Genomic DNA, 22750 nt, shown 5'->3' with positions numbered 1-22750 from the left:
TATTATAGTGTTTTGTCTTCAGGCAGTATGAATATTATGTTGCTATATCTTGCCATAAGCAAACATTTTCTGAGTAATCTGAAGTGTATGGTGTTTACTTGCTTGTCACTTTGCATTGCTTGTGTCCTCAAATATGCAGTTACATTATATTCTCTTTACAGTACTGCTAGTAAAGTGTTTTAAATCTCTTGTGATACCAGAACTCGACTATGCTCCAGCCATCTCGCAATCTCTCAGCAATTTTAAGCTGTGAAAACATGAATGGCCCCCTCTACACTGCCTGGAAGAGTAACACAAGACAAAGAAGAAAGTGAGCTCTCTCCATGTGTTTATACGAACTCATCTCCAACCCCGAATGAAATTCAACATTGCCTCATAGTGTGATTGAATAAATCACAACTGATTGTGCTTTGTAATGAAGGCAGCGGAGCATATTGTGCAAATGCTCTGCTTTTTAATGACTTAATTAGAGAAACCTCGCTCAAACTGGAGCAGAAAATTTCAGCATGGAGATGAGTGAGAAGCCCTGCCAGAAAACAGCACCATGACTCAAGATCCTGTTAATTGCTGCAGCAGTCGACAGATGTGCCTCACGCTTCTGCCCATTTTCTGCTTTATTAAAATTAGCTGGACCCCAAAGAATGCCAAATGTTGTCTCCCTAAACTAAATGATTTACGAGCACTAAGCACCATCGTGTCACTCTAATTTCCAACATACTCTGCCTGGTTTCTTCAGCTTTTAGGCAGTTGAGCTTCTTAAATCATCAACTACAGGTGTCATCAACTGCTGAACTGAAAAGAGAAATTGAGTAGATCCTTTTGAAGTTCCTGATACGTTTAAAACATCTTCAGTATACACAAGGAATACGACTCAGTCTACAGTTTTCTGACCAGCTGATTATCCCATCTCCCCAAATTTTAACTTTCTAAGCAGAAGTCCAGAAGGTCCATCAGTGCAGACGGTCATCTGAACCAAACAGGCAGAGCTCCATACACTGCAAGTTCTGCCCCAGCACGAATGCTGTGTCCCTCGGCTGACAGCAGCACAAGCATTAATCATCCAACTCATTAAGACAATCTGCGCAAGTGCCCACAGCTCATAAAGTCTGGAATAGACCATAGTGATTCTTTTACCTCCTAGTGTATCGGCTTATTTACCTCAAAACGGTCGACCACCTATTCAACCCTTTCACTTGACAGGGTTTTATGACGTCTAATATCCATCATTCTTATTCACAGTTTACACTTATTTCAAAAAAGTCATTCAAAATCATGTCCACTTTACTGCTGGCAAAATGCAGCACCGGTGAGTGGGTTGTTTAGCCCTTTAAAGCTGGTCGGAGAGGGCACGCCGTTTTGCGTAACTATTTTTAAATCCCGGTAGCACTGCAACCATGTAAGCTAGCAATATTTTTTTTTTACATATGAAACCGGAGGAATTGTACTTACATCTTATGCCATCAGCTTGTTCTAGGTCACAGTTTCCTTCTACATATAGCTTTGCAAAAACTGCATTAAAAGCACTTGCAGGAACAAAAACATTCCAGAAAAAACGCTTGCCGATCCGATCAGCTGTTCTTAACACTTCCTATGTCCATCAGCGCTATATCCGCCATGACCTGCCCAAAACCGGAAGTGACGTCATTCTCGCGGAAATGTAGTTTTTTACCATCAGGGCCTTGTAAGGCTATACTGGTGTTTTTAAAAGTTATGTTTGATTTTATGACTTTCTGTGTCGTTTCTGGGATGCTTAGAAGTCAAATTGCACTGCTGGAAATAGTTTATTTTGATGCATATACTATTTTTTTTTGCAAATTTGCATTATAATACTTATTTTCGTTTTTCCTGCAGTATATAAAAATTGGTGAATTTCAAAAATAAAACTACGAAGACACTCAAAATAAATTTCCTGTGGTGGGAAACTATTTTGTGCAACTTTTTTGTATTTACAGTTTTGAGGGATAAGCCTCTTAAATTTCTCTAACTAGAATTATATGTTAAAAAAAACCAAAACGATTTTCAATTTTTTGGTAGTTTATTGCACTTTTTTGCAATTTATGTAATTACTATGCACTTAATGCATACATATTATTAAAATTTGGTCTATAATGGTTGTATTGGTGTACAGCAACTTGAAATGCTCCCAAAAATGGCACTACAGCATGTAAAAATATAATATAAGCTCTGGCGGACTTGGTTCAATGGTAGGTCTTAAAGGGTTAATGAACCCTAAAGTTTATTAGTTTGTCTTTAGTGTTAAATCACCCAAGTGACACACTGTTTTTTGGCAGGTGAACACTACAAGAAAATCTTATTTTTCACTAACATTGTTGAGTTAAGAAATTGTACTGAAATGGCAAACATGGGAAATATGGCAAAGCAATGGATTTTTTCCCCCCAAATGCCGATGCTCTTTTCTCAAACAAGATCAAACTATTATAATGAATAAAAAATGAGCAATATATGTATCGAGGTTTAAGCCGATTCTATTGTGAAACCTAGACAAGACTGCTGGAGGCGAACTGCAGATAGTGTAGCCTAAATGTTCATCATTCCCAATGAAAAAAAACATGTCTCTGCATGGGGGGGGGGATAATAACAGCATAAAGTTTTGTTAATAGATGTATACTCTGGTATTTTAATGCAAAAGGAACCCTTTTAAATTCTGTGTTTCTCTGTCACCAGGAACCTTGAAAAATATCAGTGCTATTCTCTAGTATCACTGATGGGTGAGGAGTCAGACTTTTACATAGTTGGATCTGATAGCCTGCAGGTTATGGGAGCTGCCTAAGTTACCATGGTGATACACACAGAGTGAAAAGTGAGTCACTGCAGTGAGACCACAAAGCCAGCCAGGGTTAAGCCCAAAGTTAGTTTGCTAGCCACTAATCCTGCCTCGTGGGACATAACCCAGAAACAGAGGCGACAAAAAGTCAGAGAGCAACATCAGCCGCTGAGGTGAAAGAGAAAGCAAGGATGGCTGAGGGAGGGAACACAAGGATTTAAGTCGTATCAGTGACATGAGGTGAAGATAATCCTATAAGTTCAGGGGCCAGAAATGTTTCACTGTGGAAAAAAGAATACTGAGATGTTAGAACGGAGACACGAACAAAAGCTGATTATCCACAAGCGGGGGGGGGGAATCAATGAATATTTTTAGAGATAAGCAGTCAGAACAGCTGCGACAACAATAACAGGTCTCCCCTTTGTCACCCCACCTCTAGGCCACAGTCACTGTCAGGTGGGAACAAATGCACTTTTTCATTATAATCATTAAGCTTTTATGTTGATAGTTAGATGAAGAGATCTAACATATGTCCATCCGTTAAATGTGACTGTAACCAGGAGCCACTCAGTTTAGCTTATAGTAAAAAGAAAAAGGGGGGAGAATGTTAAAGAAACAAATAAGCCTACAGGTATACTTTTCTTATTTGTATAATACCGTGTAGAAATGACAGGTTGTGGGTGTTTGAGAATTCTGTCTGGGCACACTGACTTCCTGGCAATGTCACAGTCTCTAACTATGCTTTTTAATGGATACAAAAAGAGCTCCTGCGGGTTCTGAGGATGACTGGCCACTTGCAGTCCACCTTGGCATTATTAGCAGCCAATGTGGGCACAAGTTTATGGGTCAATGCCATCTCATCACTCACCCAGCGAGTGATTGCCGGCCAGGTGGGCTTCCAGAATGGCTACGGGCCAGAAAATTAGTTTTGATGTGGAAAAATATGAGCACCTGCCAAATTAATTCAGGCAGTGTTTCTGATTAACAGCTTTACAAAAACTCCAAAGATATATTGCACATTCATATATGGATGGGTAATATATTACTGCAGCTTGAAATCACAATTTATTCTCAATCTCAAATACTCAACAGGGTTCTGCAGGAGCTGCTGCACAAACCGGGGCTATAACGTAAGGCTCACAAAGTCAAAGTGTGAGCGAGCATGCTGCTGGTTGTGCAGAGGGTAAGGGTGGTGGTAGTGGTGGAGGAGGGGGTCCAAACCTTATAATACAGTCCCTCTCCCCAGCCCCCTGCACAATTTTCACGGAGGCTGGGTTTCATCAGTTTTTGTATTTTAGACCTATTGATTATGTGCTGTGAAGGGGGGGGGCACTGTGACAAAACCTCAGCAGGAGTTCTCCATCTGCAGTGGACCATGTGCCAAAAACAGGCTCCCTCCTTCACTCACACTCACTCACACACACACACACACACACACACACACACACACACACACACACACACACACACACACACACACACACAAAGAGGGGGGAGAGGGAGATTTGCTCTCCTGTGTTATTGGTTCCCAGGTTATGAAACTGAGATATGGGGATATGCTCGCTAATAAAAGCACTGAGAGGCCGATATTGGTTCTTTTATAGGATTATCCCATCACCCAAACACACCTTCATCTTAACACACATGTAACATCTTTGCCCGTTTCTTGACGTCCTTGGGAGAAAATCTCAAACCCGGGTTAATACTGGCGGCAGCTCTATATTTAAGTGTAGGCCATTTCTAGCATCTATGCCTCATCTGTAGGTTGCTGATCAATGCCCCCCGTCCCAATCGATTCTCATTTCTCTGACCTTTTGCGTCTCGCCTGGGAGGACAGCAACGAGACCTGGGGGGACAAACAAGAAGATGAAGAGCAGTGCAGCCTCTCACAGGCCACGAAGAGCGGGATCAACTTTATTTTTTTCTGCGTTTAATTATTAATCATGAGCGCCCGGGACCTCAGATGAAGATTAAGAGACTTAACCTCCAGCTCCGTATAGCGAAAGACTGTCGTCTAAATATTTTTGACGGAGCGAGACTTCCACCTGGTGGTAGGAAAGAAAAGCGGTCATGCCAGAACGTCACAGTCGTAAAAACAACACAGCGAGGTTCCAGCGCTTTACGGCACGTTGTGATTTGAAGTTTTGACATGGCTTCCTCGTTGCTTTGCAGCGAAACACAAAGCAGGTAGAGAAAAAGCAAAACGAGAGAATGAAAATGAGAGAAATGTACTCACCAGTGCATAGATAATGTACTTGGCTGTTGTACGTGTTTGGACGGCAGCCTGTTACTGGTCCTTGAGTCGTGAATCTTGTGTTTCTATTCTCATTTCAGAGTGAGTTCAGTGCTAAACAGAGATGTTAAGCAGTATGGAAAGAAGTACATGTTTGACTGCAATGAGGAGACATGCTGGAACTCAGACCAGGTAAATACAAATATAGCAATGGACCCGTTCCTCACAACTTATTGCTAAAACTGTTACCAGAAACCTAAAGAAAGGTTCGTTTAGTCTGCCCTTTAGTTTTGAGTTGCTGGAAGACTGTGTAAGATGTAGATACAAACAAATTGCAGTGCTTTGCAAAGTTCACAATTCTATATCGTGTATTTTCTATAGAACAGAAAAACACCAGAATTTTAAACCGGAACCCTATTTTACTGTTTCATTAAGAATAATAGCTCATTTTAAACTTGGTGACAGCAACATTTCTCTAAAAAAGCTGGGACAAATGTAAGTGGTACTTACAAGAAAAAAAGAACATGAAGCTAGTTAATTGGCAACAGGTCAGTAACATGGCTAGCTATAAAAACAGCATCTTAGAGAGGACGTTTCTCAGAAGTAAAGATGGACAAATAATCATCTATATGTTGTGGAACAATTAATTTCAGAGACTAGTGTGAATATATGGTCATCATCTAGGGTACATAATGTCATTGAAAGATTCCGAGAATCAGGGAAATTTTCAAGGAGCATAAGGCCAAAAATCATTATTGGATGCCCTTGATCTTTGGGCTCTCAGGTGGCGTTGCATTAAATGCAAACATGATTCTGTCATGGAAATCACTGTATGGGCTCAGAAATCACAGTGCGGACAAGTTCGTCTTGTAATCCACCAATACAGGTTAAAGCTTGATCATGCAAAGAAGCAGCCATATGTGAACACTATCCACATAACTGCCATCATCTCTGAGCCAGAGCTCAAAATATGGGTTTATATCACATGTTTATTTTCTCAAGACTGGACTTCTGCAATTCTCTCCCCTGGCATTAATGAAAAGTTACACTCTCATCTTCAACATGCTCAGAATTTTAAGATTTTACTGATTACTTCCCAAGCTTTCCTGGGTCTGTCCTCAAGCTACATAGCAGAGCTACTGACCCCATATAAGCCTGCTCGCAGCTTGTGATCCTCAGGTGGGGCCCTACAGGCTGCTTTGAAAATCAAGATTTAAATCGAAAAGGTGACTGTTTTTTGCCATCAGGGCCATCTCGACTTTAGAATGACCTGCCTGAGAAAATTATGTTTATAGACTTGCTTTTAAATGATTCTATTATGCGTTTTATCTCTGGTCTTTCATTAATTTTATTCATGTTTTATGCCTTTGTGTTTCTGAGTGTATTTGTTATTTCAATGTCTGTCTACCCTTATAGTTTTATAATTATAATAACATTGTTATTATTATTATTATTGTTATTATTATTATTATTATTATTATTATTATTATTAAGAAGAAGAAGAAGACGATCAGACCAATTTAACAAAGAGGGCAAAACATTTTACCAGATCTTAAACTCCCTAACAACTTTAATTCATTTCCATCAATGCATGGCTCATCTAGTACTCATCATGTAGTACAGTTAGTAACTGTACTACAACTAACTAACTGTACTACATGATCTGCACAGTGGTATGATACTGGTTAAAATTGTTAAGCTATCCCCAGTTGTTTATATTTTGCTTGGAAAATGGGGGGACAAGGGGCAGGGATTTATTAAAATATGTGCAAACATATATACAAATGCAGGAATAGTCTTCCAAGAATTCTCCAGGTTTCAAGGATATTCAAAGTTGTGTAGTAGTGTTTTTTGGGGATCATTGTCATGCAGAGAAATGCAGGGTGGCTCAAAATCTGATCTCACGATACATTTCTGTGTTTATAATTCCATCAAGTTTAAGAAGACCCCAAAACCACTGGCAGGATTGCACACAGCATGGATCGTGTAGACACTCACTGTAGTAACTCTCTCCTGACTTTCGTCATACTTTTTAAATTCATTGCTTAGAAGACCCGTTGCCAAGGATTTTTTTCTCTTTCTGATAAGGGTTAGGTGAAAGCAAATGGATCTCTCAGGTCCTGGGCCACGTCTTTGCTGGATTTTTTTCCTATTGAAGATTTGACTTTCAGATACTTTTGGCCTGCCATAAATGGCTCTTTAGGTCTGTGGCTTCTTATTTTGTCCTTCACTTGTTCAGTTTCCCCAACATTTTGATACACTGCACACCATACTGAGATATGCTAATTTTTTTAACTAATAGTATGTGTGTAGATTCTCAGTCATCCAGATCATGTTTGTTTTGTTAAAAAAGAAAGCAATCGGACTTTAAGCTTATTGAAGACATTTCACCTCTCATCAAGAGCTTTCTTTAGTTTTAAAATGAAAGGGTGGAGAGTCCCTGGTATTTAAATCCTAGTAGTAGTTGTCCATTAGGAGGTGGTCGTTGACCCACTGTTATTCATGTGCATCATCACAAAATGATCATTTTTATCTTGACTTTTGATGAATTTCCCAACTTTCTATGTTCTTATATTTCTTATTTAAATGCTTTTGTCTATAAAATGATTAAATGCCCACTTTGTCAATACATGTTGTGATTTGTGTAGGAAAAAGCCTGAAACATGTTGAATTTATAATAAAAAAAAAAAAAAGATTGACACAATTCTTGATAATCTAATATATATTTTTATAAATTAATTAAAGGATTTCTATGTGCTATTAATTTATGCAACTTATGATTGTACTTCTGTCCTTCTTGACCAAGACACTCTTGTAAAAAAGATTCAGATCTCAAATTATTTTTTTCTGGTTAAATAAAGGTTATTAATAATTGGGGCGATCGTGGCTCAAGAGTTGGGAGGTCGCCTTGTAATCGGAAGGTTGCCGGTTCGAGCCCCCGGCTTGGACAGTCTCGGTCGTTGTGTCCTTGGGCAAGACACTTCACCCGTTGCCTACTGGTGGTGGTCAGAGGGCCCGGTGGCGTCAGTGTCCGGCAGTCAGTGCGCCCCAGGGTGGCTGTGGCTACAATGTAGCTTGCCATCACCAGTGTGTGAATGGGTGTGTGAATGGGTGGATGACTGGTTGTGTAAAGCGCTTTGGGGTCCTTAGGGGCTAGAAAAGCGCTATACAAATACAGGCCATTTACCATAAATAATTATAATCTGCTTACATGTACAGCATTGTGGACCCCAGGAAGAATAGTTGTTGCTGTGGCCATAGTTAGTGGGGATCTGATTAAAGAACGACTAAAAGTTCCCATATTCTTGGCGACAGAGACAGTTATTCTCGGCATCCTGTTTTTCACAGGCAAATGGATGTTATGATGTACACATCTCTGTGTCATTATGAGTATTATTTTTCTGACAGGGTGAATGTCAGTGGGTGTCCCTGGAGTTCCCCAACTCTGTCAGAGTGTCAGAGTTAAAGGTCCAATTCCAGGGAGGATTCTCAGCAAAAACGTGCAGACTGGAAGGTAAATCCTGAAGATAATATTAAAAAAATGACTTCCTGATTAAAATGTTTCACTTCAAATTCAAGCAGTAATAATGAGATAATGTAAATTACTTTTCCACTTGTGCTTTCTGCAGGTTGCCTAAAAGATAAAGACTTTACAGTGCTCAGCCATTTTTACCCAGAGGATAACAACTCTCTTCAGATATCCTTTTTCTCACTATACTGAATTTTCACAAGGAGATTTGATTGCATATAGGGCTTCGACCAATCTTTTCCTTAAATTATCAGTCAAGTGGGGAGCCATTGTTCTTTTCTATACTCCAAATTAGCAGTCACTGCTGAAGTAGCTATAAATGTTATATTTAACTATTTAATTTGTGCAAAAAATATTGTTCACAGCCACTGATGATGCTGTATGCCATTAAAAATATTTAAGCTCAGCTTATTCTATCAAGTAGTTGATGGTGTTCCTTTAATAAACATAATTCTGTTATAAAACATCAGTCTTGGTGTACGCCAACAACAGCTCAAAGCTGTACCTGTCACTACAGGAGCATGGTGCGTTTCCTGCTTCATAAAAAGCATTGGACAATATTTTCCTGGACATGCTTTTCATCATTACCACGCTTATCTTGTTCTTAACTCCACACCCACAGCTTTCCCATACAGGAGGCCTCTGTAGTGGACAAAGTAAAAATAATGTTTGAGAATAGTGCTGACTTTTTTGGGAGAGTTATTGTTTATTCCTTGGATGTCCTGGGGGAAAAAGCCTCCTGACCATTTTTCAGTCCTCTCATGAGAGAGAGGAAGTGACCCCCGAGTGAAAGTACAGGATGTAGGATGGTGTGGTGGCACTTGGGAAACATGTCATCTTTGTTGCCACCTCATGAACTCTTGTGAATGTGGCCTTTTTTGGTATGAAAGCTTCGATGACCTGTCATACAGTGACCCTTTGCACATTTTGATTGTGCACTTGTAATCTGCTTTTTATACCTTTTCTGTGCCTTCAAAATTAAAGCGCCATTCCAGTATGAAAATAATTTATTAGAATTTTTTTTTTTGGTCATTCTTCAGCCAAGCAAAATAATTCAGCTGCACAACTGTCACATTTCAGTCCTTGTTTGTAAAACATTTTGAACATTGCAATGCATATAAATGGAATAAACAGGTTAAAAATCGCTGTTTATCTGGTAAATGTTTGTGTATGCAATAATCCGTTATGACCTTAGCTTGTGACAGACATTTTTGTGAAAACCAACGAAGGTTTAAGATCAGCTGAGTGTCACACTGGCAACTCCATTAATGTATTTTAATAAGTGTCATGTTGATGGCTTGTAGAGTTTCAAGATGTGGTCCTCCAACACTTTCTGGACTATAGGAGAAAGGAAGTAAAAATCTTACCTTAGCAACACATTTTTATCTTAGTTTTTCAAAAAAGAAAATGTGCATTGTATACCTACTTTTCTTATGCCCAAGAGCAACTGCCAGCGCCATTGGACTGTATCCAGAGTCAGACTCTATGGTCATATCTGCTCCTCTGGCTAAATTAGAGAGCGATAGGAAATTAGTGACGCAATTTAAAAAACAATTCTAGAATATATAATGACTTAAAGACATGCACTGTACCTAGCAATGCCTCTACACATTTGATATGGTTCCCTCGTACAGCATAAAGAAGAGGAGTTCCACCATTCTGAGAATAATATACAGTGTGCAGTAAAATAAAAATGTTAAAAAATATAGTATTTAGATTTCTTGCTCCTTAAAAATGATAGATTTTATGATGGAAAGTCATAAATTCATAACTATACCCAGTCATAAGTGTTAATGTCCACTCCATGTCTGAGGAGGGCTTCAACGATGTCCACATATCCTCCAGAGCTGGCCAATGTCAGGGCGCTTTCTCGCTCCCTTGCAATTGTTTTGGGGTCTGCACCCTGGAAGAAAAAACATGCATTAACAATAAAGCACGATACCATTTCTTCTTTTGGCTGTTCCCTTTATTAAGGGAATCTTAACCTGTCCCTAACGGCCATCCCTCTGCATGTCGTCCCTCACTACATCCATGAACCTCCTCTGAGGTGGTCGTCTTTTCCTCCTGCCTGGCAGCTCCATATTCAACATCGTTGTCCAATATATCCACAATCCCTCCTCTGCACATGTCTAAACTATATAAGTCTTCACCCTCTAATTTTGTCTTTAACAAAGTTAGAGAGGTAGGGCTGAAAGAAAATATGATTTATTTTGAGATTTGAAAACAGTGACCATTTTTGTTAACACTTTTTATCATCAGTATGATAATTTGGCTTCTAACGGACACATTTTAGAATAAGTTCATTTTCTTTCTAATTAATAAAAGGTTTTTTTTTTAACCACTGCCTCTCATTCATCTTCTTAATCACATGTCATCAGTCTGTTGCAGTGAGAAATACATCCTATATATGGCCAATCTAGAGTCATTAATTAACCAAACATGCATGTCTTTGGCCTGGCAGGGAAGCTGGAGTACCCAGAAAAAACCCACGCAGACATATGGAGAATATACAAACGCCTTGCAAAAATACTCCAGGACCCTCTTGTTGTGAAGCAACAGCACTAACACCACACCATTGGGCCACCCAGCTGCCCTTCAGTAACTTATAACTTTTGTGTTCTTAAGTACCTATGTGCATGCCTTATTTCTAACCTTTTCCAAGAGAAAGTCCACCACTGCTTTCTCTCCAAACGCTGCTGCCCACATGAGGGGTGTAAAGCCTCGCTCATCCTGACTGCTAAGCAATGAGCTGTCTGTGAGACAAAAAAAAAGAAAGAAAAAAGGATTGGAGTCCTTAAGTAGGATATTTGTTTAGTTGTATACTGGTAATAAAAAAAAAAGCTTGTTAGAGATTTCTCACCTTTGCTCAGGTGTGCAGCTACTTGTGAAACCTCACCTTGAGCTGCAAGCTGATGTATGGACAGAGCTGATGGGGGTAGAAAAATCTCAATAAATGAACATGGTAAAAATAAGATAAAATAAGTACAAATGTTTCCCTAACACCTGAGTATTTTTATCAGATCTTACAGTCTAATGTTGCCGGGCGTACTGTAACCTCATTCCCACGCTGTTTGTTGGTGAGAGTGGTGGAGTGTTTGAACAAATCATCATCCACCTCCATGCTCTCTAGAGATATAATCAGATGAACCACAGCCATGTGAGTGGAAGCAAGACATTTACTGTTCAACTGATTATAACAAGAACCTAGAAATCAGGCAAATTCAGCTGTTACACAGAGCAGGATAAAGTACCATTGGCTTTTTCATCTCCTGATAGGGATGGACATGCATTAGCGTTAGATGGCTGAACACGTTGGCCATCTGCAGCCTCATCATCACCTCTGCCCTCCATGATCGCTGCAATAAAAACAAATAATCTGGTTTAGCCATGCAGAAAAAGTTTTTTAAAAATTAGGCAGTTCGTAAAGCCACTCACCACATTTAGCCTTCCAGTCCAATTGCGCTAACTTCCTTTAAGGAAAACTGAAAGTAAATAAGTTCATATCACATAATGGATCCTGCTAGTCTTCGATGTGTTCCGATAGTACATTAGCCGTCGTTCAGATGATTAGCTATTTAATAATCCCGTTATTTTCAAAACAGGCACTGAAAACACGTTTGATTCAGCCTGTGTAACGTATCACCGCATCTGGCACAATTTCAAGGGAGAAATGTTTTCTTTATTTTTTTTACAGCCCATATTTCTATCCGGAATGTTGTCCTGTGACACACTACAACGATAATACGGAAGAGGTGGGAATCAGGTGACACCACTCGCGTACAGCTGAATTGTAGTTCTGACAGTAAAAACCAGACTGCATTATGGAGGACCAGGAGATGCAACTGAAAGTCAGAAGGGGTAAAAATAAATAAATTAGCAAAAAATAAACTCGCGTGCAGCATAGCTCATTGTTGCCTTGATCCACTGCTGCCCCCTCGAAGCTGTTAGCTTCATCTAGCCACTAAGCTAATGCATTTTCAGTATAGAGTCGCAGGGCTCTGATTTTGGCTGTTTTCATCATTTTGTTTTAGCTTTCAAACACGGGCCATTTGTTTTATGCAATTGTCTTCCCTTCGTTTACACTACAGTGACTGACAAGTTCACGGAGAGCATGTACGTCCTGGCTAACGAGCCGTCGGTGGCTCTCTACAGGCTGCAGGAGCACGTCAGGAGGTCGCTGCCAGAACTAGTCCAGCACAAGGTATCGTTTATCCTCTCGATGACATCGCATTAACTCTGCTTGTAACACATCTAAGCGAATGAAGGGAAAACGACCTCTGCCAGGAAACTTTATGTTTGGAAACAAGCGGCAGTCTTTACTGAAAAACCTAACTGATGACTTCAGCAGATCAGAGGTTGGGGTGTTTACGTTATTTTCTCAGGAAGAAGAAAAAATGGCATTTGTATTTAGTTATTAAAGGTTGAATAACACCCGATTTTGAAACGTCTTCTTTGGGATAAGTGATATTCTTTAGGTATATACCCTCACCAGACACTTTATTAGGTACACCAGGTTATTACAGGTTGGACCCCTCTTTTATTTGCACCTGCACAATTAAATATTAATTTCCAAATTTACTATCTACCCTTTTTACTGAAGCCTTAGAGGCCTTTCTGTGAAACTGTCACCCACTTTGATAGTGAAGAAAGCCTGTCACAATGACTTGCGTTGCAAAATATATTGTCCCGTAAATAACAAATTAAAGAATGTTTTCATATATGTAAAAAGTAAAGCTGCAAAGAGTAAAGGTAGTGAAGGTGGCTGAGTGTAAATACCTCGGGCCAACTATCCAAAGCAGTGGACAGTGCACAAGAGAGTTGTAGAAGAGGGTTGAGATGAGTGTCATGGATGATTTGTGGCAGAAGAATAGCAGCAAAAGTGAAAGGGTACTAAGTCCTACTATGTTGTATGGTTTGGATATGATGGCAGTGACAAAAAGGCAGATATTAAGATTTTTACTGAGAGGATTAGAAATGAGTAGATCCGAGAAACAACTCAGGTTGAGCAATTCAGGAAGCAAGGATGAAATGGATGGATGTGTGTAGCGGATAGAGAGTGAATATACTGAACAACGGGTATTGAATATGGAAAGAAGTAAAAGAGGAAGACCTCAGAGGTGGTTCGTGGATGTCGTGAAGCAGGACATGCAGGGGGTTGGTGTGACAGAATTATGGTAGCGATATGGTGCAATGGAGGCTGGTGATCAGCTATGCCAACCCTTAAAGGGAGAAGCTAGGGAAAAAAAGAAAATTATACATCAAAAGACTGTGTTATTTCATTGATATAATTCTAATATAATAACATAATAATCCAAATAAACTATTTTAAAGCTAGGTGAACCTTTAAAATACCCTATATAAATTCTTGGCCTAGGTGTTGCTGTGTTGTGTGCGATCAGAAATAACAGTAGAACAGCTTTTTCTTTTAATTTTAAATGCATTTAAAAGCAAGCACTGTGTCTCAGTCTTGTTTTATTCATGACTTGGATACATACTTAGATTCGTGGAAAAAATGTAACTGGCATTGCTTCAGTTAAAACTGAGTAATATTTATTTTGTGTTGTTGGTAAAACATATCCTTTGTTCTGCTCTTTTTCCTGGAAAAACATGTTGATGATATGAACAGTTTCCCATAATGTTTTGATGTATGCTCAATAACCCAGGTAAGAAAATCCCAGAGAGCTGACAGAACCAACTTTCTGGGAGTTTACTGTAATGAAACACAAAACCTCACAAGTATCATAATGTCATTAGTCGCTCGCTCTCTCTCTCTCACTCTCCCTCTACTGAGTTTTAATGGGTTTCATTTCTTGTACAGACAGATATGCAGAGCTGGGAGGAACAAAGTCAAGGAGCCATCTACACTGTAGAGTACGCATGCAGGTGAGATCACGCATATTTAAAAGCTTTCATAAAAGTAGCTCACCATCCACCTGCCCTGACTGTTAATACTTGTATTGATCTGCTGGCTTTTGCAGTGCCGTGAAGAGCATGAACAACAGCAGCTTATATTTCAAAAACATTGACAGTCTTCTCCGTCAAGCCATCAGCATGAAGGAACAGATTAATAATTCTCAAGGGCGCAGGTAGGAGGCGGCAGTGAATGTGTTCACTGAGACATGGTGGTGAAAAAGCGCAACGTTGTTTTGATCACACTGAATGCTACAAAGTGGCTTTAATCTTCTCGTTAGTAGCAGTTTTCCCTCTCATTTTTTAGTTGCGCTTTACCTCTAGAAACATGTTACGTGGACATAACCTGACTCCATCTATTTTTTTTGTTTCAAATTCAGAAACTTTAATTCAAATGCAGAGCCTATAAGGGACAGGAAAGCTTGACTAGTTATAACAGCCATTATCATACACACCTTTGCTAAAATGCAGATCTCTACAATATGCTTTTTATCATCTTTATCACTCAAATATCTAGGTAATATAACAAAGTTTTTTGCTTTGTCTTATGCTTATGTCAGTATGTACTTCTCACATTTTTTTTAAAATGAGAGATAGTCACTGAACAATTATTGTTATCAGTACTTAATGTAAATACGTAAAGCCACAAAAATTATAGAATATTACTTTTTTGATAAGATCTCCAACGTCGTTAAGGCTATAAAAAATATACTTGTGGGTCTTTTTATGTTCACATTTTTACTCCCTCAGTATCTAAAGGATCATTCTTTTTACGTATTTGGGGTGACCATGGCTCTGGTGGTAGAGCTGGTGTCAGACGATTAGCTACCAAATGGAAAGGTGGTGGATCCATCCACGGCTCCTACAGTGTGTTAGTTAAAAGCACTTAAGTGAAAATAAAAGCACTGTATGAATATGTGTGTGGTTGGGTGATGAGACTTGGAGTAGAAAGCACTTTCAGTGTTCAAATTGAAAGTGCCAGTCCATTTACAATTTACGTAACTGTTTTTTACACTACATCATATCGTTCATCATTTGTTTTTGTTTTTATTTATTTTATTTATTATTTTATTTATTATTTATTTTATTGTATCCTTCATCTAATGTAATATATCATTTAATATGTTGCTTTTCATTAAAGTTTGTTTCTCCTGCAACTTCAAATTCGTAATCCAGACATTTCTGAAGACTTTGTAGTTACTAGAAGCGTCATACTTTCTGTTTGATTTGTCTGTTGTTTTTATTTTATTTTCCACCTTTTTTCCCCTCCCACACTGACAACTGCATGCAGCTTAAATGATGTGAGTCCCTGTCCCAGCCCCACTGTCACTGCTCCACATGCCCCATCCACTTCCTCATGACAGACAGAGGTGTCCAAGGTTAGTAGTTCCTTCAGACGTTACATTATTAGTATCTGAAATTAGTAAAATTAGCTTTTCAGATAACAGGCTTGTGTGTTCAAAAAGTTCTTATTTGAATTATATATACTTCTAGAATCAATTTATTTAATATTTATGTGAAATAATTTTACAAAGCACATAACAAAACACCTCTGCACATTGTGCACATATTTGGCAAAAAGCAGATATATACAGCAGAATAAAATATTTACATGATTATAATATGAGCGATAAATTCATCAGCTTGATATATGGATGGCATTGGTGTGCATAATTTGGAAATTTAGATCAAATTCATTAACGTGAAGCACTACATTTTTTCCCCCACCAGGTTAATAATACTTTTGTAACCTGTGTTGGAGAAAAGGAGAAAAAAGTTGCTAAAGATACTTTTTTTTTCTTCTTCCTTCTTCTTTCTTCTTTTGTCTGCAGTCATTCTGGATAAACTTGTCGAATGTTGACAGTATTACATCTGCACTGCACTTGTTGTTGTCACCATATAGTATTTGTAGGTCATTAGTCTTTTCTAGCCACCGATGCAAACTGCTAATCTTATTTTATGTCACACGAGAGTAGAGTCTTTTGCACAAATCCCTGACTTTCGTGCAAGGACGCTCCTCATCTCATTGTTGACCCCATTCCAGGGTTTAACCTGGGCCTGTAGCAAACCAGATTCAGTAGACAGTGTCCTGTGCATTCGGGGATAGCTGCCACCACTGCTGTAAGCATCTTTATCACTAGAGTGGCCCTGTGAACCTCCTGTAGGGGAGTACTGCTGCTGCTGATATTGTTCTCGCTGTCTCGGGTCGCCACATTGAGTGAAGGCGATATGATGCTGGAGGTGAGACTGGCTGCGAAGGATCCGCGGTTTGTCCACTCCAATTTTTAACTCGCAGGGCCGAGAAACTGGTGCGCTGCTACTTCCGTGGTCGTTACGATACAGGGTGTCAAGATGGTCGCTGTGATAGTGCTTCCCAGTATGGGAAGCTTTAACCAGAGCGTGTATTACAGCCACCAGCAGGATCAGGATCCCAGAGGAAAGTACACAAGCACTTGCAATTCCAGTCTCCATCTCGAATATTAGGAGCATAAAAATGGACATGGCTGCCAAGAAAGAGAGTAGCAGGGAAAAAATTAGAATTTGTATGTGCAGAAACACCAAGTGCTTTTCTCTGTAATCAGCTAACAAGTTGCACCTCTACTGGGCCAAATAACTTAAAGCAGAACACAATGAGTGTTACAGTTTATATTACAGTTTCCTATGTTTTTCTGCAGGAAAAGGACAATGGACTCAGGCATGCTGAAGGAGGTGGGAGAAAAGCACAGCTCTGGGATGTGATGCGACTTCCTAAGTTGGTGGCGTTGCCTTTAAAGTCTTGCCCTGCTACCTATTGACTGTGGCTGAAGTGGGTTCAGAAGGGCAACACCACCTCATCACAATAGAGTGGCTGCCTACACTGACCCCCCACCCCCCGTACAAGCCTCTCAGTGGAACAGAGCATACCAGTGCTGCTAGGTTCAGCATTAAAAACACTTAAGTCATGGCTGCTCAAAGAATGCATTGTTCTGTTGGACTCACTGGTCGGTTCAGGGAGACAGCAGCACTGCTGTTTTGCCACTGCTGTTGAAAGTCCACTGCACAGCCAATGTTTTTAAAGTTAGTTCTTTTTTTTTATGTGTTTGTTCTGTTTAACATTTTGCCAGATGGTACAACATATGCTTATACAAAAATACAGATCCTTTTTTTATTGCTCAGGCTTACCTATTAAATAGACAGAAACCCCCAGACAGAAGAGTCCAATAGCCACATGTCGTACAGCTCTGCTGTCCAGAAGGAACCAATCTGCTCTGTTAAAAGAAATCTGATCTGTTTAGTGCACAAGGACATTGCATTACTTAAAATAACAACAATATATTTTGTTTTGTTTTTGATATGTTCATTTTCTTTGCTACATAATAAAGTTATAACTTTTTGTCCTGCAAAATTAGGGCTATTTGTTTGTTTATTTTTATAAATGCTTGGTCATTTGTGCCATGGATTTAAAATTTCTAGGAATGTCTCCATTGTCAGGGAGGTGCTGTGGTATGCCGTTAGATTTGTAAACCGACGTGGGAAAGGGCCAGCTAGAGGCTGTGTGTTGGGTACATAATGAGAGGAAATCCATTGTTTAGCTGGGATTCATAAAGGGTTAGAGAGGTGTGTGTGTGTGTGCGGGGGGGACCAACAGCACTGCAATGCGGGCCTCTGCACTCTTGCACAGGACACCCATTTTATCCTTTTGAAACGATGTTTTCTTTGCACGAAACCTAATTGGTACATTTACTATTCAAGATAGGACTGTGGTTTGCAGGGTTAACAATTGAAAAACATGTGGGCACAAGGAGAAGTGTGACATGAGCACCTCGACAGTGCACTATCCTCAAAATAGGAACCCATATAGGATGTTGTGCAAAGCAGCAGTCTCATAATAAGTTACCGCACCTGAAATGTTAAGCTTTTTGAAGCAGCTGATCTTAATTCCATACTTAGATTAAGTGTAATGCTTTGCACCTTATTAAAATATATGTCGTCATGTTAGTTTTACACTTTGCATGTGTAAAGGAGAATGAAAGTAAAAGTTGAAATAATCTGCAGCCTTAAAACCTTGGACAAAGTTAAACTGAGATCTCTTACACCCTGCAAAACACAAAGAGGGAAATGAAGTTTAGTAATGGTGTGTTGCATCGTATTGGATTTATTTGGCACGCATTTAAGGGTTTTTTTGTTTTTCGTTTTTTACTCTTATTGCCATTTATTTCGTTTTTATTTAGTAACACATCACATCACCCATAAGTGACTGAGACAGGACTCTCTTCTAGACACTCTAAACCCACCGGCACAATGTACATTTCAAATTCCTTTAATTTTAAATATGTTCATAATGTGTATTTTGTAAAATAGTGAGATTGTCTATTCTTATTTAATTCACTTAATGTACAGAATTCACCTGCTTGCTGCAAACATGCTACTACTGCACTTTCACCTAATGTATATATTATATATAATGTTCTTATACTTGTATAAGTATGCATGTGACAAATAAAGAACCTTGAACTTTGAACCTTGCTTTGCGAGCAGTACTCGACTACTTTAACAAGGCCTAGGGGTGAGGGGGCAAAAAACGCGCAGTGCTGCTTCAGAGGTCGCCTTTCTGGGTAAATAGTGGTTTTCTTAACTGTCAAAGGTGTGTCACAACTGACCGGAACTGCCTGTTTGAAAAAACCGGATCGAGATTAGGAAGGAAAAAAATGGAAATGAGCACAGTGGCTTTGAGTGCTACCACAGCTGCAGGTGCTGTCTAACAGGTGGTCGAAAAGAAATGCCTTAACGCGCAAGAACAAATACCTTTCTGTATCCTGTTCTCCTCTGCAGACCTCGGTTGAAAAATAGCTGTGGAGGAGACACACAACCACAGAGCTCAAGTTGAGAGTGAGGGACAGAGCGGAGAGCACTGTGGCCACTGGCAGCAGGACGGCCCAGACATGAGCGGGTATGACCGAGGAGGTGGACGGGGGTGATTCCTTCACCGCCGTCTGCTGTGACTGCAGCTGGAAAATCAAAATCACCGATAAAACCGACATGATGGCCGATAAAATCCCCAGTAAAGACAGAACAATTAAAGATCGCTGGCTGTACTTTTGCGTCATGATTATCTTTAAACGTTGGTGGTCAGATTTCTCCTGGAAAAGGGGGAAAAGGGTTTCCTCGGTTCTTAGCTCTTAAACACAATCCTCCAGCGATCCTAAAGTCCAGAAAAGTGCGCTTGCATTGCGGTGTGAGGATAAAGAACGCCTTTCTTTGCACTTCGGCAATAGTTTGCCTGTGTTTCGTGGAGTGCTCCGCAGTCCGGTCTGAGCATGTGATGGGCTTTAAATCCCCAGATTAAAAAGTTCGCAACAACAATGGACTTTTTTTCTCTCTTGGATCAACAGAAACAATGCCTCGACGTGCTCAAGGGAGACGCTGAGCTCACTAAATAAAGACAAAACACCCCGAGAGAGTAAAGACATATTTCCTGTTATCCCATTATTAACCATTAAAACAGGTTTTAAACTTAAGGTGTGCACAAAAATGTATGCTTTTTTAAAAATATATATATATATATTCTAATCAAGTTTATTTCTTGATATTTAAATGTAGGCAGTGTAGATATGATGATAACAGGGCTGTGTCTCTTTTTAGATTAACCTACTTCTGCTGAAGCCTCCTGTCCTCATAAAGTGATTAAAGGATTACTGTATGTCTTTTAAACAGGCAATTGATTGTCATAAACAAGACACAGAAATAAAATAAAAAGATATGCAGTAAGTTAAAATTAATTATACAAATAATAAGAATAATATTAAAACAAATGAAGGAGGAAAAAAACTTGTCTAAAGTTATTCTTGGGCATGCTAAATGGGACCATGGCAGGTTTAGGGGAATTTGAAAAAGGATAACCACCCAAGATAACCTCTGTTTAATGCGAATATTCTTGCCACTCTTAGTTCAGCTCTGCAGAGGATGAATCTAATTAACTTTTCACAAGTAGCTTTGGAAGTATGCACAGCTTGACAGAGATGCGCCTAAACTCTCATCTGCCCTTCCACTTTTACGCCCACTTTTATTGCCTTGTATAAAAATAAATTACATCTCCAGAATTTGATCAAATTAATATTAAATATTCACACACTTCATTCACATGCTGCTGGACCACAAGCACCCTGACATACTTTTAAGTCCGTGACTTGAGTTACAGAGGCCTTATTGTTCTGTTAGAGGTTGGGGGTTGGTGGGGAGTGGTGGGGAGGTAAAGGTGTAACCCTTATTCTGTTGAGATGCAGATAAGACTGTAGCTATAAAGGTACTCAATGTGAACAATTGCTCTCACACATGTAGACTGACCATGAAGGCTATTTCTGAATTCGACAGCCTCACCACATGCTCTAAAAGGGTCGCGGCTGATCTTGTCGAAAGCAGAAGTGAGAAGTTTCAGGAAAATGAAAAAAATGGACTTGATACGGAAAGTTCTCAAAGGGCAAAGGCACCTTTATCTTTCTGCTGCTTCTCTCAACTTCTCTTGTCTTAGACATTTATCAGTAATTCTGACTGTGTGAATGTGAACGCAGTTCAGATTCCACCTTCAGTGCCTACACCGACGGCAAAGCTCTCGCTGTGTTTAAAAGAAGAATGCACTTTCGCAAACACAGCGCATAGCAAAGACATAATTTCCCCTTTGCTGCAGGTGATTAGCTTGCTTTATTTACAGATGGGGATTTGCTGTATTTGCCGTCAGCACGATTGGGCCCCACACAAATGAATCCTGGAGGTGAAGACTGTGGTAGCCTGCAGGGATGTTACTAAGTATTGCATCAGATGCACAGTTTAAGCTATCTCTTGGGATCTCAGACTGTGCATGTGTGCTTGTGTCACTGCATCTCCATGTCTGTGTTGATGTGTTTGTCTTTGCGTGAGAGAAAATAGAGTTGTTATCCACACTTGCAAAGATGATCTGTGCTAATAAATTGCCACCATATTATATTTAGTACATTGTGTAACAACCCCAAAATAGTTAATAATGCAGCTCATGCAGTGATTCAGTTATTAACTCTAAATATACCTATTAAGCTGACAGCATGTCTGCTTTCTGTTAGTTTTTTTCTTTGCTTTGATCATTCTCTGTCAGTTTCCTCTCCTTTTTACACCCCATTTACTTTCTATCAATACTACCCAGGTTAGCTGATGAACATATATCCAATGACATCAGCTCTGCATGGGCTACAGTGCACATGGCACTTATGGAATTCTGACTGAACGATTTTACGTGCCATGGTTGATTTGGCAAAGGGGAATGAACAACTTATGAGTAAAGCATTTACAAAATAACAGCACGGATGAAGTTAGTTTCAGTGTTTGCTAGTTATAAATAAGTATTAGATGTCACATTTAGGTGTCACCGGGATCTATCATTTACTGATGATATGGAGAAAGTGGGAACATTTGAGACTATTGACTAATATTCAGAGATGTGCCAAAGGGTATGTCAGTGTAGTTAATGCCTGTCAATATGAGGCCTCTTCTGATGTTTTTGAGCCAGTATTCACAGACATTTGCTTCCAGAATATTGCTGAGTTAAGTAATTAGCTCTTGTGGTTAAGGGCGTCAAAATTCAAATGAAGCCTCAAGAAAAATCTTATAGCATTGCTATTAAATCAAGACATGCTGCTGTAATTAAAGAAGTATTTTTAACATCGGTTGTATGTTTTTAGGCCAGTAGTTTCCAAGCTCTTGATGTACAGCATCATAAAGAAGGGTGTCGAGTTTTATCTAGGTAGGAAACAGGAAATAAAACAACGTAAGTTACATTTATTTTCTGTCCTTTTCCGCTTTCTTTGCCTTTTTTGAGCGATTTGTTTATTTTTGCATAGCTCCTTGTGCCTCAAATATTCAGGCTAGACTAAAATGAGGAAATCACTCTGAGCTGCTCTCAACTTGAAAGCAAACATTGCTTTGAGCGCTGATAATGTTAACTATGCCCTCGTCGTTCCAAATTTTGACTTTTCATCCAGTATTTTGTATTTGCTTTTTATTTCCACACCTATTTATACATAGTTACTGCCTGAATGCTTGATTTTTAAATTACTTGATGTACGGACAAACAGGCACAAACACTAAAAAGACTCTTAATCTTAAATAACTCATTTTGTAGTTTTAGAATTGGCTATTGCAATTATGTTGTGTTTAGGCTTTTATTGGTGTAAATGTGTGATTAGGTTGTCACTGTTTCTATGGCAGAGAAATGTGTAAAGGTTGAATTAGTGACAGGCCACCACAGACTCTGGTATTGAGCAATGGCCTGTGGCCAGTGTTCAGG

The 22750-nt window shown here is 39.4% G+C and overlaps 4 protein-coding genes and 1 long non-coding RNA gene across 8 annotated transcripts in view; 2 read left to right on the top strand and 3 right to left on the bottom strand.

Annotated features, from left to right (window-relative positions):
* LOC120747179 overlaps positions 1-1459 on the bottom strand; it is a 29367-nt gene extending 27908 nt beyond the window's left edge. Inside the window, exon 1 of one of the 2 annotated variants that reach the window (XR_005699065.1) lies at positions 1450-1459. This is a non-coding gene — a long non-coding RNA (uncharacterized LOC120747179). The other variant, XR_005699064.1, reaches the window with a different exon arrangement.
* A 3390-nt stretch (positions 1460-4849) lies between these two features.
* Positions 4850-9691, top strand: LOC120747177 (nuclear receptor 2C2-associated protein). The gene is made up of 5 exons (XM_040052848.1): positions 4850-4972; positions 5120-5210; positions 8427-8532; positions 8648-8715; positions 9168-9691. Exons 1-5 carry the CDS (start codon positions 4935-4937, stop codon positions 9288-9290), a joined length of 426 nt encoding a protein of 141 aa, XP_039908782.1. The 5' UTR covers positions 4850-4934; the 3' UTR covers positions 9291-9691.
* On the bottom strand, positions 9537-12225 carry rfxank (regulatory factor X-associated ankyrin-containing protein). The gene is made up of 9 exons (XM_040052847.1): positions 11983-12225; positions 11799-11903; positions 11575-11673; positions 11408-11473; positions 11200-11300; positions 10325-10450; positions 10140-10206; positions 9974-10054; positions 9537-9885 (listed from the first exon to the last, which is right to left on the bottom strand). The coding sequence occupies exons 2-9, from the start codon at positions 11896-11898 to the stop codon at positions 9833-9835; spliced, it is 693 nt and encodes a 230-aa protein (XP_039908781.1). The 5' UTR covers positions 11899-11903; positions 11983-12225; the 3' UTR covers positions 9537-9832.
* Positions 12226-12253: 28 nt separating this feature from the next.
* borcs8 (BLOC-1 related complex subunit 8) lies at positions 12254-18537 on the top strand. 3 transcript variants are annotated; one of them, XM_040052849.1, is made up of 6 exons: positions 12254-12405; positions 12636-12748; positions 14366-14430; positions 14526-14633; positions 15749-15836; positions 17133-18537. In XM_040052849.1, the coding sequence occupies exons 1-5, from the start codon at positions 12369-12371 to the stop codon at positions 15816-15818; spliced, it is 393 nt and encodes a 130-aa protein (XP_039908783.1). In that variant the 5' UTR covers positions 12254-12368; the 3' UTR covers positions 15819-15836; positions 17133-18537. The 3 variants fall into 3 exon arrangements, with proteins under 3 accessions (XP_039908783.1, XP_039908785.1, XP_039908786.1); XM_040052851.1 differs by lacking the exon at positions 15749-15836; XM_040052852.1 differs by lacking the exons at positions 15749-15836; positions 17133-18537 and having other exon boundaries at positions 14526-14637.
* On the bottom strand, positions 15502-19825 carry tmem221 (transmembrane protein 221). Its single transcript, XM_040052846.1, has 3 exons — positions 19243-19825; positions 17620-17705; positions 15502-16961 (listed from the first exon to the last, which is right to left on the bottom strand). Exons 1-3 carry the CDS (start codon positions 19542-19544, stop codon positions 16420-16422), a joined length of 930 nt encoding a protein of 309 aa, XP_039908780.1. The 5' UTR covers positions 19545-19825; the 3' UTR covers positions 15502-16419.
* Between the last annotated feature and the right edge of the window lie 2925 nt (positions 19826-22750).

The sequence above is a fragment of the Simochromis diagramma genome, unplaced genomic scaffold (assembly GCF_900408965.1).
Source record: "Simochromis diagramma unplaced genomic scaffold, fSimDia1.1 OVJJ01000419.1, whole genome shotgun sequence".
Classification (NCBI taxonomy): domain Eukaryota; kingdom Metazoa; phylum Chordata; class Actinopteri; order Cichliformes; family Cichlidae; genus Simochromis; species Simochromis diagramma.
This window is presented reverse-complemented; position numbering and strand designations above follow the sequence as displayed.

Bases quoted from the DNA above. Each gene is read 5' to 3' on its own strand.
- LOC120747177 (XM_040052848.1), top strand. From the start codon at position 4,935: ATGGCTTCCTCGTTGCTTTGCAGCGAAACACAAAGCAG. The intron at 5,211-8,426 runs GTAAATACAAAT...TTTTTCTGACAG, and splicing joins CATGCTGGAACTCAGACCAG to GGTGAATGTCAGTGGGTGTC. The intron at 8,716-9,167 runs ATATCCTTTTTC...CTCCACACCCAC, and splicing joins AGGATAACAACTCTCTTCAG to AGCTTTCCCATACAGGAGGC.
- rfxank (XM_040052847.1), bottom strand. From the start codon at position 11,898: ATGGAGGGCAGAGGTGATGATGAGGCTGCAGATGGCCAACGTGTTCAG. The intron at 11,674-11,798 runs GTACTTTATCCT...TTATATCTCTAG, and splicing joins AGGAGATGAAAAAGCCAATG to AGAGCATGGAGGTGGATGAT. The intron at 10,451-11,199 runs GTTAGAAATAAG...TTTTTCTTCCAG, and splicing joins TGGACTTTCTCTTGGAAAAG to GGTGCAGACCCCAAAACAAT.
- borcs8 (XM_040052849.1), top strand. From the start codon at position 12,369: ATGGAGGACCAGGAGATGCAACTGAAAGTCAGAAGGG. The intron at 12,749-14,365 runs GTATCGTTTATC...TTTCTTGTACAG, and splicing joins CAGAACTAGTCCAGCACAAG to ACAGATATGCAGAGCTGGGA. The intron at 14,431-14,525 runs GTGAGATCACGC...TGGCTTTTGCAG, and splicing joins ACTGTAGAGTACGCATGCAG to TGCCGTGAAGAGCATGAACA.
- tmem221 (XM_040052846.1), bottom strand. From the start codon at position 19,544: ATGACGCAAAAGTACAGCCAGCGATCTTTAATTGTTCTGTCTTTACTG. The intron at 17,706-19,242 runs GTATTTGTTCTT...TTCTTTTAACAG, and splicing joins GGAGAACAGGATACAGAAAG to AGCAGATTGGTTCCTTCTGG. The intron at 16,962-17,619 runs GTAAGCCTGAGC...CTTTCTTGGCAG, and splicing joins GGTTTCTGTCTATTTAATAG to CCATGTCCATTTTTATGCTC.